The sequence below is a fragment of the Rissa tridactyla genome, chromosome 2 (genome assembly GCF_028500815.1).
Source record: "Rissa tridactyla isolate bRisTri1 chromosome 2, bRisTri1.patW.cur.20221130, whole genome shotgun sequence".
In the NCBI taxonomy this organism is placed as follows: domain Eukaryota; kingdom Metazoa; phylum Chordata; class Aves; order Charadriiformes; family Laridae; genus Rissa; species Rissa tridactyla.
In genome coordinates, this window is record NC_071467.1 from 27,879,320 (window position 1) to 27,892,837 (window position 13,518).

At 38.3% G+C, this 13,518-nt stretch overlaps 1 protein-coding gene across 1 annotated transcript in view; it reads right to left on the reverse strand.

Moving 5' to 3' along the window:
* SLC26A7 (solute carrier family 26 member 7) overlaps positions 1–12,963 on the reverse strand; it is a 70,943-nt gene extending 57,980 nt beyond the window's left edge. Inside the window, exon 1 of the mRNA XM_054191970.1 lies at positions 12,771–12,963. Within this exon, the coding sequence (XP_054047945.1) occupies positions 12,771–12,963 (193 nt within the window). The remainder of the gene's footprint in view (positions 1–12,770) is intronic.
* Between the last annotated feature and the right edge of the window lie 555 nt (positions 12,964–13,518).

A 13,518-nucleotide genomic window follows, 5' to 3' on the forward strand; every position in this document is an offset into this window, starting at 1 on the left:
TATCTCTCTCTTATTCAGGTGCCCAGAAATGGACACAATACTCAAGGTGTTGCCTCACTAGTGCTAAGTACAGGGGGACAATCACCTCCCTACTTCTGCTGGTCACACTCTAATACAAGCCAGGATGCCATTGGCCCTCTTGGCCACCTGGGCACACTGCTGGCTCATGTTCAGCCGCTTGTCAATTAGAACCCCCAGGTCCTTTTCTGCCAGGCAGCTCTCCAGCCACACTTCCCCATGCCTGGAGCGATGCATGGGGTTCTTGCGGCCCAAGTGCAGGACCCGGCCCTTGGCCTTGTTGAAGCACATACCGTTAGCACTGGCCCATCGGTCCAATCTATCCAAGTCTCTCTGTAGAGCCTCCCTATCCTCATGCAGATCAACACTCCCGCTTAACTTGGTGTCATCTGCAAAATTGCTGATGATACACTCTATGGCCTTATCAAGGTCATCAATAAAGATGTTAAACATAAATGGTCCCAACACCGAGCCCTGAGGGACACCACCTGTGACCGGCCCCAGCTGGATTTAACTCCATTGACCACCACTCTTTGGGACCGCCCATCCAGCCAGTGCTTGATCCAGCAGATTGCATGCTCATCCAGGCCATGAGCCGCCAGTTTTTCCATGAGAATTCTATGGGGGACAGTGTCAAATGCTTTTCGAAAGTCTAGGTAGACAATGTCCACAGCCTTTCCCTCATCCAATTATCGGGTCATCTTGTCATAGAAGGAGATCAGGTTCATCAGACAGGACCTGCCTTTCATAAACCCGTGCTGACTAGGCCTGATCCCCTGCTTGTCCATTCTATGACTTGTAATGGCACTCAACATGATCTGCTCCATGACCTTCCCTGCTACCGAGGTCAGACTGACAGGCCTATAGCTTTCTGGATCCTCCTTTCTGCCTTTTCAGTCTTTTTGTATCAAGTTTTTAGAAGTAGCGTCTCGTGTTTTTTCATAGTGAGGTCATGGCAGTCAGAACAGGGCTAAAATTACTGGCCTTTGACTCTAGTCCTGGCTCTGTTTGTTGCCTTTTTGCTCCCATTACTGAAGCATGTCAATCGTGTGCAAGAACAGAGAGGCATTATAAAACAGAATTAGTAAAGACTTCAGGCTTTCTGATTAGGCATATAATGTTCTGAAGGTTCAAATACTTTTAAAGATATAATCAGTAGTATATTTCAGCTCACTTCATTAATTTTCATATTAAACTGCACTACAATGCATTCCATATGCTCAAGTCAAGTCAAAAGACAGGAAACATTATTTTAATTTTTTCATTCCAAACAGTAATAATACTCAAAAGAAATAGATCATAAAATAAGGATCCCACATAATCTTCACTGGTAATATGGAGAAGCCTCCATGGCAGTGACATTAAGGTTTTCAAATAAGAATATAAATTCCATGGAAAGAAATGCAAACAAAGAATGAACAGTAAGTTCGGATACAGTACATTAATATGTTGGTTCTTTGTTTTAACTGCCTCCTTATCATAAGATAACATTGTGCGACACAGCTTCATTGAAAACCGTGCTCTCTGACTAGCACGAGACACATAACAATCCTCTGGCATGCTGCGCTGAAACACAGGAGATGTTGCACCACTGCTGGTAAATGTCAAATGCAGATAACTACAAAAATACAAGCTTGGTACAACTAGAAACAAGGCCATGTCCTACCACAGGAGAAAGGTCTCTGTTAAGTTGATAGTTTCTGCTAATTAGACCAGTGCCAAAACTACAGCAATTAAAAATATTTTGCATAGAAAGAGCTATGAATCATCAGAGTATGGTCAACTAGTTAACAATTTTCTGCATCTGGAAATACGCTCGTGATACATAAATATGTTCTGAGGAAAGCTGTACTATGTCTTTTGGAAATATGATACTCAAAGCAGAAATTTAAATGAAGAAGCAGGAAAAGTAGTAAGTCTATAATCAAATTGAGGAGTTTCAAAATTTGCATCATTAACTACTCTGAAAAGCTATAAATGTAAAAGTTTTTCTGGTAGTGTATATATTCAAATAAGTTTTTGTTATTGTAACCTTTTATTCTTAAATGTGACTATATTAAGATGGTCTGACCCAAATTTAGGGAACCCAAAATGACACTAACATATCTTATCCCACTCAAAATCCTATCTGCAGTTGTGGTCACTCTCTGATGCTTCAGAAAAAAATAATTTCTCCCTTTGTTCACAAAGCTGAATTACGTATTAAGAAAGATATTTCTCATAGAACCCCTAAAATGTAGAAGTAACATAAATTTAGCGAGTCTTCTATCAATCCCTCCTGGAGAATCAACAAAACAGACACCCAAAGGCTCATACTGCAGGCTTTAATTTCTAACTCCAGCATAGCTAACTTTTAATGAAGAAAAAAAACCCAAGCAAACACAGCAAACATTTTTAATATTATATTTCATAATGATTTTCCTATACAAACCTACAGTTCTGGAAGATTCTTTGACACTGGCCTGTTAAAAACTATTAATACAAAATGATCCGTTGGAAATAATGTCATTTACCTCCAAAAACTGGAATGCTCATTATCCATTCTCTCAATGGTGCACACATACACCTCATGCTTGCAAGATCTCTGTTTCCTAATGATACCATTTGCTGGGGCTACACATGTGGATTATACCTTCTGTCCCACTTATTTAAAGACAAAGTACAAAAAGCTTAAAGTCATTCTTTAGTTCTTCGTCATTCAAAACCTGAGGCAAATAAAGAATGTAAAAGAAAGATGTAAGGACAGATTCTGAAAAATGTACCGTGAATATTTCAGAGACCACACAACGTTGAGATAGCAACCATCCTCTCTTTTTTTGAAGGTTTTTTCAATGCAGTTCCTTCCCATGCAACTGTCTCCTTCAGTCTGGTGAGAATTAAGCATCTCAGCTGTATTAGTCGTAGTACCTGAATTCACAGTATTTCACAGTATCTGAAATTCAGCTCTCCCAGTGTACAATCTGACAACCACATCAAAGGTATATTTGAGAAAGCACTGTTATACTCTGCCGCATTGCAGATCTCCAGATACTAACACTTGTATCTTGATGTTCGAAATAAATGATATGCAAGTATTATGGTAGAAGAAACAAGTGGGCTGCATGACCCATTTATGAAGTCTCTGTTCAAGATATCTTGACCCTACTGTACATAAATAAGCTTGGATACACCTAAAAACAGACAGAAAAATATTATATAGTATTTTATTTTAATGAAGCTCCTGGAAAAAGCTATGACTCTTGACAGACAATCAGAGATTAAATGTTTAAACCTCTTTAAGATGAATTTAACACAATATCTGAACACCACAGAGATTTTATAAACTATTATATAGAGAATTCTATGACCTATTGTACACTGCTCAACCATAATAGCTGAAGAATTTGGCCATCTCCAAAAACGAGGCATTTTGAAAGTGGAGTATGAGGAAATTCCTCTGCACCTCCATAAGAATAAATAGAGAATGAAACCCATAAGAGCTGTCTGGCAGGCAGGTAACTATAAGGTAGTCTTTTGAAAAGTATCAACGCTGCAGAGAAACAAAGACCAACGGTGGCTGATGACAGGCCTTAATCAAGATGAACCGGACTTTTTGGAATCCGTGAAAAGGGCATCCATTTTGTCAAATCGGTGGCCGAGGATCTCAGCACTAAGAGTTTTCCTGATCTCTCCGACCTGGAAGATCACTGGCGAAGTCACTTCTCCTCCTTCCTTCAGGGAACCAGCGCTTCCCGGGTTTGCCAGTCTCTGTCCATGGTGCTCAGCCCCTCCCCAGGCGCAGGGATGGGACATCCGCGCAGCTCATCGCATCCTACTGAGGCGAGCGTACCCAGACATTAGGCTCCAAAGGATTCAGAGGTCGTTCAGAAGCTGAATTCACATTTCTAGTAGTCTGTCAGATAGGTCTGTATTAGCGCATGTGTAACTTGGAAGAATTTTAATGGATATTAGAAATGAAATATTGCATGCACAGCAGCATCACTGCGTTTCTCTTCTGCTGGAGAGTTTTATAAATAAGAAACATTGCCCTGCATTTACTTACTAACATGTTACATTTCACGATCAGCTTACATCATTATTCTTTGTATGGGAGAACTATAACAGAGTTCAGCTGGACACTTTCTTCCACAAATCATTTATGAACTACATAGATTCTCCAATGCACATTCTCTAGGAGGTTTTTCTGGCTGTGTTTCCAAATGTGCTTATTCAATTTCATCTACACATGCTATTTGTATGCCAGATGTATATTTACAAGACAGATCTACCCTTTAATAAAATTATTAGCTCCAGTTAGTCTGCTCAGAGTATATTTATGTCTACATTTATGGTCAGAGCCTGAAAAAAACCCCGGCAACCATCACCCTTGAGAAGACACAGCTGGGTTTCCTCCATGAAAAGCTAAAAAAAAATAATATATATATAAGTTTTTGGCATCGTGCCTTCCAAAACACTGGGCACCAGTTCTGGAATGCATGAAGGCAGTATAGTTCATTTTTTTAATGGCAAGGTCTCCAGCCAGTGTTAAGGAATTAGTTGTTCAGCAATAAATCCAGCCCAAGATTAAATTAGCTTTAATTAAAACATACAAAACACACCAATCTTCAGTGAGTTATTATTGGGCTTGCAGAATGAAAAAAGAAGTTGGCAGGAACAACAATACTGATTTCATCAGATGCCATCTGCATATTTCACTTTTAGAGGAAATATGTCTCAAGGGCCCTCCACCGCCCCCAAAAACAGCCCACCAAAACCCATTTGAGCCAAAGTATTTCTTGTTCATGATAGGTCATAGGAAAGGCAGCAAATATATAACACTACATATAAATTCTATATGAAGTATATCCATGTGCAAGCTGACTACAAAAAATATATATTAAAAAAAAAATTACAAACACTGCCATAGTCCCAAATCTGATAAAACTGAAAATCCAAGTCTTATACCTACATGCTTTCACATGGGCAACTTTTGAGTATATGCCATATAGCACATGGACAGATGTTTATTTCAAAACTAATAGCATAATGTTTATGAATCCAGAAGAATACCAGGAACTTAGCAATATAAAGATTGAATCCAGAAATACAGTGACAGTATTTTAGTTTGAAAACTATTAAACTCTTTTATAGATACACCTCAGTTCAAAAATTCCCAGTTTTTTGAGCAGCAGCAGATATTGAAAGGAAACATAAACCTGTGAAGGAAGCCCCTCCTGCCCTGTGCTCTGTTCCCTCTTATGACAGGTAAACATGTAATTTAGTACACCTATGAATAGCATTATGTGATAAGGAGATATGTCTTCTTATCCCAATATTTTAATGGAATATTTTTAGAACTACTTCTAATTCTAAGTCTAAACATATTCATGCTACTTTACACACATCTGTTTGTGTGCTGCAACTGTCTTTTACTTTAAATGCCTTTCCTGATGACGAAACACCTTCTCACGTTTTGGTTAACCTGTCCAAGCCATTTCAGTCTTCTCCCTAATATAATTTTCATTTTTCTGAACCTTCTCCTAGCCTTTTCTTCTCCTACTGAAGTTTGGAATCACCTTCCATGAATAGAGGCAAGCAAAGTTATACACTATACTTCAGATAATGGACCAACAGTCAGCATTACAGCTTCTTTGCAGCTCCTAACCCACCTAACAACCTTTTTTTGTCTAAAAAATAGGCTAATTATTTTCCACTAGATTATTAAAACTATGCCTAACTGAGATCATCAGCAGAGCTGTCTTTAGAATGCATATATAAATCTGAAGCAAAGCCCACTAGCTGTGCTAGAGCCCTGCTTCAGATTTGGGTAGCAGAATCAAACACTTTATTGCTATACATGCAGGTACTATTTTATTATCATTAATGGGAAATACACCTCTATTGCTTGCATCTGGTCCAGACCCTCATCTGCAATGCAGTTTTGTAACTTGGATACAACACTATACCCACTGTGATCCAATCATGGAATATCATTTCAAATTTGACAGAATCATCAAAGGTAGCGGTTGCTGGACCTGTGATGTCACTTATCTATTCTTTCAGAATTATGAGATGATGATTACCCATCTCAACCCTTGATCTGAATGTGTTTCATTTTCTGTATTTGCCCCTAGTTAAATATCCATGCGCTTGACCATTTCCCACATAGGCAAAGTCATCATCCTTCAGGAAAACTGAGACAAAGTACTAATTTTGTGCTGAGGCTTCAGTTTAGACCAAATGCTTAAGCAGAAAGTACCATGGCTTTGATTTGTCTTCTTTTCTCCTAAGTTTGAAAAAACATTTGTGGTTTTGGGTTTTTTTGGAAGGGTCTAACTCAGTTGTGATGTTGGAGCAAACAATTGGAACCTCTATTCTTTGCACCATAAACCATCAATATAGTATTGCATAAGTCATTTCTATGTTTCAAGCAAAAACACTTTTGTGTTTCTAATTTCCCTCCTCATACACTTTTTTATTTATGGACAGTGTAAAGAGCTCCAAGATGATATAATGAAAAAAGCAGGCTGCAAGTATTGTGATCACCCAGTGAATGACAAAACAATTTAAATTAAGTCATGTATTTGTCTAATTATGAGTTTCTCTGGTCATTAATGGCTTGCAAAAGAAGATTATAATTATGAAAACCTCGAGCCAGATCTTGGAAGAAGCTTGGCGGGAAGGGTTGACATTTTCTGAAGTTAGGTACCTACATTAGGAATTTACATCCATAAAGAGTAAGACAACTTCAGGTGTTAAGCAGAGCACTAAATTTTTATATTATATACTGTCCTAACCAAAATACTTCAGATACATTTGTGTTCCCTAACTATACAGAGAAATGATCTACATAAATAAATTATGGACACTAACATATATTTTTAAGCAGACTAGCTTTGGGGATGAAGTTCTCGTGATGAATTCAGTTGCACAACAGAGCCTATATTTGTACAAACTTTTTCAGCCAAACTCAGACTTACTTTTTTTGCAGTCCATGACAGTCAGAGAAGCTTACAGATGGGTTGCATCTTTATCTACATGGCTTCTAGATGCCAGTCTTTGTGAACAGTACGCATAGTTCTGCCCATAAAAAAACACCAAAACACACAAACAAAAAACCCAAACCACAAATAAACACATTCTAAATAACAACCCAAAGGCAAATATTCAGATGTGATGTACCAACCAACACACATTGCATAACTTGAATCCCGAGAGAAGGCACAAAGCTATTTGCTTGAAAAGACAAGATTGGATGAAGAAGGCTAGCAAAATGGATTAATCGGGGGTGGATCAACATCTTGGTAATGAATAAATGATGCCAGGAAAGATCACTTCTGAAAGTCCTTGAAAGTAAAGATGAATAATTTGCTTGGTGCAATAAAAAGTTACCACAAACTGTGAAAATGAGCTAAGCATCTGCATTCTGAAGAGATATGAACGGGTTATAGCACATGTTCAGAAGGCTACAGAAAAACCACGATGACAGCTTTATGAGATTTAACTACACAGAAAGACTGCATCATAACACATCTTAATACTACCATGGAAGGAAACTGAGAAAAATTGAGACACAGCGTGGAGCTGGTGAAGGATCTGGAGAACAAGTCTTATGAGGAGCAGCTGAGGGACCTGGGGTTGTTCAGCCTGGAGAAAAGGAGACTGAAGGGAGACCTTATCGCTCTCTACAACTACCTGAAAAGAGGTTGTAGAGAGGTGGGGTTCAGTCTTTTCTCCCAAGTAACAAATGATAGGGCAAGAGGAAATGCCCTCAAGTTGTGTCAGGGGAGGCTTAGATTGGATTTTAGGAAAAATTTCTTCACCTAAACTGTTGTCAAGCACTGGAACAGGCTGCCCAGGGAAGCGGTTGAATCACTATCCCTGGAAGGGGACACGTAGATGTGATGCTGAGGGACGTGTTTTAATGATGGACTTGGCAGTGCTAGGTTAACAGTTTGGCTCGATGATCTTAAAGGTTCTATCCAACCTAAATGATTCTATGATCAATGTATGCTTCTCAGGCAAGTAGGTAGTGTCCAGGTCACATGAAAAAGCCACAAAAAGATTTCTGGTATTATTGTGACAGGTCAACAGACAAGTTACAGGAAAGAAAACAGTAAGACCTGCCTTTAACCATGTTGAACACAAACTGTTTGTTACCCAGAATGCCACAGATATAATGGTTGAGAAACATCTCACCTTAATTTGGATGTCTATATCATCAGTGTCTGCACACTGAGACAGTCCACTGTTACACTCAATGAAAATCTTACCAGTCACACTTAACGAAGTAGATGATTAGATTTAGTCAGATGACAGTGGTGGGCTGATTGCGGCCAGCAGCAAAGCACCCACCCAGCCACTCGCGCTCTCCCCCCTCAAAGGGTGGGGGAGAGGATCAGAAAAGCAAAAGCGAGAAAACATGGGTCAAGATAAAGACAGTTTAATAAGTGAACAAAAGAAAAAGAAAAAAAGAAAGAGATGCAAATGCAGTCACTCACCACCTCCCACAAGCAGATTGAACACCATAAATTTCACTAAACCTTATCAACCAGATCTCCGTTCACTAGTAAGGAATGCAAAAGCAACTTCCCCACAACTAGATACCTACGCTGCAGAACCTTTGCTTTATTAACACTATTTCAATTTGTAGAGCAAAAACAGATTAGGCACTTATGAGATACCTGTATGGATCTAGCAATTGAATTTGTGTGTATGGGTGAGGAACACAAAATGAAACAGAAATAAAAATCTTCATGTGATGACTGTCGATGGGGTATTAATTAATTTTAAAGGAAAAGGGAAGAGAGGAATGAAGTGCTAGTCCAAGAACCAAGTTAAGGATTTGTTTGTTACTTTAGAGATATCTTGCTCTAGTCTATATAAAAAACATATTTTTGAGAAACACAGACAAATCAGGTGTTAGACAAACACCAAAACATGAAAACTCAATTTTTTTAGCTGTCTGTAAAAGTATATAACAGACTTCAAGACTGGATGACAAAATTCATTTTAGATTCAAAGGTTATTTTTCAACCTTAGATATCAGAGTACAAATAAGGATTCTATGTCTGAAAAATAAGGTGTTGAGCTCAGTATTATTAAATGATAGTTTTCCGTGCTGGAGCTAATGAAGCCTAGTTTCTTTTACTGGTTTTGACTCACAGTGGACTGACTTTGTAGTCTGAGACAGTGCAAGCTACAACTGAATCTTTCCAGCAATTGGTGCATTTGAAAGGGCACTTCCCCCCACTCCACAGGTTAGCTAATGCCTAAGAAGGTACGAGTTTCTATTATCCCTTTTTAGAGCTTGTAGGATCTGTTTCCACTGGCCATTTTCATGCAATTTGTAGAAACATAATTATCTTTGACACTTCTTTGTCCATCTTCTGTGGAATTAGCTAAAAGACTCTAAAATTAGAGGACATACACAGAGACCATGCAAGTGTTGTTTCATTAGGTAAATAGGACAGAAGAATTCAGCAGTGAATTTTCAGACTCACGAATTAGGATTAACTTGGTATATTTAGCAGACAATGAAAGAACTACAGGAACACTGGGAGAATGACTGCTTGGTTTCAGCAATGACTCTTTCATCACAAATAGCGAGCAGCGCAACAGGATAATCCCATGCCTTACCTTCCCACCTCCCTGCACCCCTCAGTCTCCTCTCCCCGACTCCAGTACTGAGTCTATTAGTTGCACTGAATGCTGTCGATCATTAGATTCCCTCTGAATGGTCAAATATGACTTGGGCATGTTTTAAATAAGTTTCGAAAGCATTTGAAAAGCAGCGCCAGAAGATTCACTCTGGAGAAATTATTACATAATTTCTTATGGATTCTTTGATAATTATTATATTCCTTATTGGACAACATTGTGAGAGAATAAGGATAATGCCTTTAGGCACAGAGACATACGGTTTTAGCTTAGCTCAGTGTTGGGCAAGGCAACACCTTACCTTCTAAAGATCCATTTCTTCCACACCGCTCATGGAAGTAAAGACAATTAAATACTCAGGTAGCACGACTTTCTTGTACACCATTCCTAGACTGTCACCACAAGACAAGTTTCTAGTTTACGTGTGTCATGATGGAAGATATTTAAACCTTAACTTACATATGAGCTCAAGTGTTTTAATTTTCAAGTAGTTGACTTGAAGGCACCTTACAAGAATTTGAAGGCTCAAGTCACATTTAGAAATTAATAATTTTGACCCTGAAAATCAGATGATTAACGGTAGTAACTCTTTAAAACTTTGTCCAAAATAAAAGGTGTTCCGAACCATCCTATATCTTTATAAAAGACTTTTTGGGAGCAAACATTATCCGCATACATCAATCGCTGGGATTCCTATTAATTTTCTCTTTTGTTTTTCTCCCTTATAAGGCAGACACCAAAATCTGCTATTAGATAGGAATTCTTCAGAAACAATTTCTGAAAATTCTGTAAGGAGCAGTTATGAGCATTATCTTTGTTGCATTCACTACGACACACTAAGGATAGTGACTTCCCTCTTTCCTTCCTTCCTTTACAAAGGGAATCCAGCTATGCCATCTAAAATTTAGATTAGATATTGGAAAACAGACACATTCCACCAGATGAGACCAGCTGCCAACCTGAATAATCTGAACATGGCCAATACCAGATAAGTAAGAAATGTCACAGTAGGAAATTGTGAAAAACGCAGCTCGGAAGGTCTTTCTTAATTATTCTTAAGCTACTGGACTGCTCTGTACCCTGGAGTATGCAGCTTTCATCACTCAGAAAACTGTTGCATATGAATACAACTGCAGATTTTTCCATAACTTCCATAACTCAAGCTTATTTACATATACTTGAATTTACTTAAACATGTTGCCAGAACACCAAATTACACTGTGCTCTGCCTGTCAATTATCACTGGTTACCAACTTTTTCCTACCATTGTTAGAATTTCTACCTTTCATTTTATTACAAAACTTCTTGGTTTATTTTGTGGGTGGAAGGAAACACAAAAGACAGAAAAATTTGGGGTCTCCTCCCTTCATGCTATATAACAAATGGGACATTTAATTTTCTTGCATGACTCTCTGCAAAAGCATTAAAGGATAGTCCAGGTAACTGGAAGGCTTACAACACTAGGAAAAGAGCTAATGCAAGCAGGGTCTAAAAAAAATATGGTTTGTTCGAGTTAAAGCACCACAAACATGATAAAATGCTTTGGTATCTAACTCTCCTCCTTTTCCATCCCCTAAAATCATTCTGAAATCTTGAGAAGCAGTGAGGAGAGAGAAAGGAAAAACAGGTCAGCAGGAGAGAAGGGTTGCAGTGCATTTGTTTTTAAATAGCATAAAATAAAGCATAAAATGGTTTCTAGATCACATAAAGATAATCTAGAAACACAAAATAAATATTTTCTGTCTTCACTGGATCTTCTTCAATTTATCTGTTACATTAAATTACTTCTTGGTACAAGACTCAAACAAGAAAATCCTGGCTAAAACTACCAGCAGTGCAGCACTGCTGTTTAACTTAATATTTTTGATGAATTTCAACATACTGTTATTAGCAGCATTTTAATTATGATTGTTGTATACGCACATACCAGTGAAATTAGATACTTTACAGTGTTACAGTATGAAGGTTCCTAAAGTTAAATCATGCCAATGCAGATGTTCCTAATTACTTTAAAAGCACAAATACTCACACAAACTGGTTGGTTCCAGCTCCAGCATAATTGAATTAAATGAATGCTTATAATTTAACAACATGAATGGTACTTAAGTATAGCTAATATAGGAAATTGTTAAGAAATAATATATGTAGTTCACACAAGGGAAGGAGTTAAAGTCCATCTGAGACAGGTAAGCAGCTGTGATTTGCTTGAGACAAATACAAAATATTGCCAAAAGAAGGTGATGTTACCAAAGACACACCAAAACCCAACAAAATCATTTATTTCCCAGTAGCAATCACTTTACAAACCCAAATTACTGGGATTTTAGGTTTTGTCATTGTGCAGGCTTTGGGGTTGGTGAGTTTTTCCTTTTTTTTTTTTTTTCTTTTTTTTAAGCTGCCAAATGGAGCCTAGCTCCACCCCTACTTTGTATTGCTGCTTGAAAAGAGACGTGGTAGGTGTAATACAGCATTAAATCAACACAGGAGCTGAAGTACGCAAGCCGCAGATGCAGGCAGATCCTCTCCGTGGGTAATGAATATACCTGACAGAAGCACCCTTTAGGCACAGAAAGTTCTTAAGTTTTCCTGCTGTGCCCCAGGCTTTCACAGGTAACAGTTTAATGCCAATGTTTACTCCAGAACACTGTGTCGTACAATGCAATTATCATATAGACATACTTTTCTTACCTTTTGAAATATGGACAACTGGTCATTTAACTGATAAAATATTGTATATAACCATACACTGTATGAATACAGAGTTATTGCTCTCTGATTTTCTATACTAAGTCTTCAAAAAATTGTCAAAGGGACTGGATATGTAGTAAAGTTTCAGCTCACAGAAATCAGCTTCAATAACACAAGGCAATTCTATCCACATTTGCACATCCATTATACACACATAAGAGTTAAGACTATAATGTTTTTCCTTATACTTTTATTCAGATTAAATCAACAGTAGATATATAAGCACATCTTTTGTTTTAACTGAAGCTTTAAGATAATATTAAAAAGAAAGAAAATTAAAGTAAAAAAAAAAAAAAGAAAAGAAGACGAGACCAATTCAGCATGACCAGATTTCAAAATATGAATCTGAAATGTGTTAACTGTACCTTGAGTCACCTGCTGGATGGCTAGCATCACCCCAGAAACCGTATCAGGAATCAAGTTTTCCTTCCAATTGTAGGCAGGCATCCATCTCAAGATGGGCAGCCTTCTCATGCACCAGAGTTTGATATCTTCAAAGCGAATAGCCTGGATCTTCCTCCAGACTACACTTCTTTTTCTTTTTGCCCCTGTCATCATTCCCACCCCGCAAAAGCAGTTCTTCCAGAAGAGTGAACAGTTGAGGAATCACCCTGATCTGTGTCAGTCTCCAGTTTTCTTCTGAGATTTTTGCAGTTTCAAAACTACAGAGAAAAAAAAATTAACAGAAGCACTTAAGATTTCTGCAGCTGCTCTCTAACTACACTCAATAAAAACTCTTATTAAACACTTCAGTCATATAAACAGCTACGTGAAATGCAAGAACGACTTATAGCAAAGATCAGATTTTCTGCTCTTTGCAAAAATTTGGTCGAGTCCCACGTTAGTTTGTGATCCTTCCCAGTAACCTCCTGCTTTATATTCCCTGTAATGCTCGTGCTTTTGGCCTCAGTCCAGTGGCAAAATGAGGTATTACTGGGTGTGTGTAGGATATAGGCTGGGCTATGCTAATAGGAGCGGGAAGTGCCCAGCCGAGCAGGCATGCCCCTGCCAAGCCCAGGAGAGCAGCCTTCGATCTGCTGGGGGGAGCTTGTCTGGCCGCGGTAGGAGGGCATGAAGTCCTCAGTAACCCTGGTGCTTGCAAACTTGTTTTAC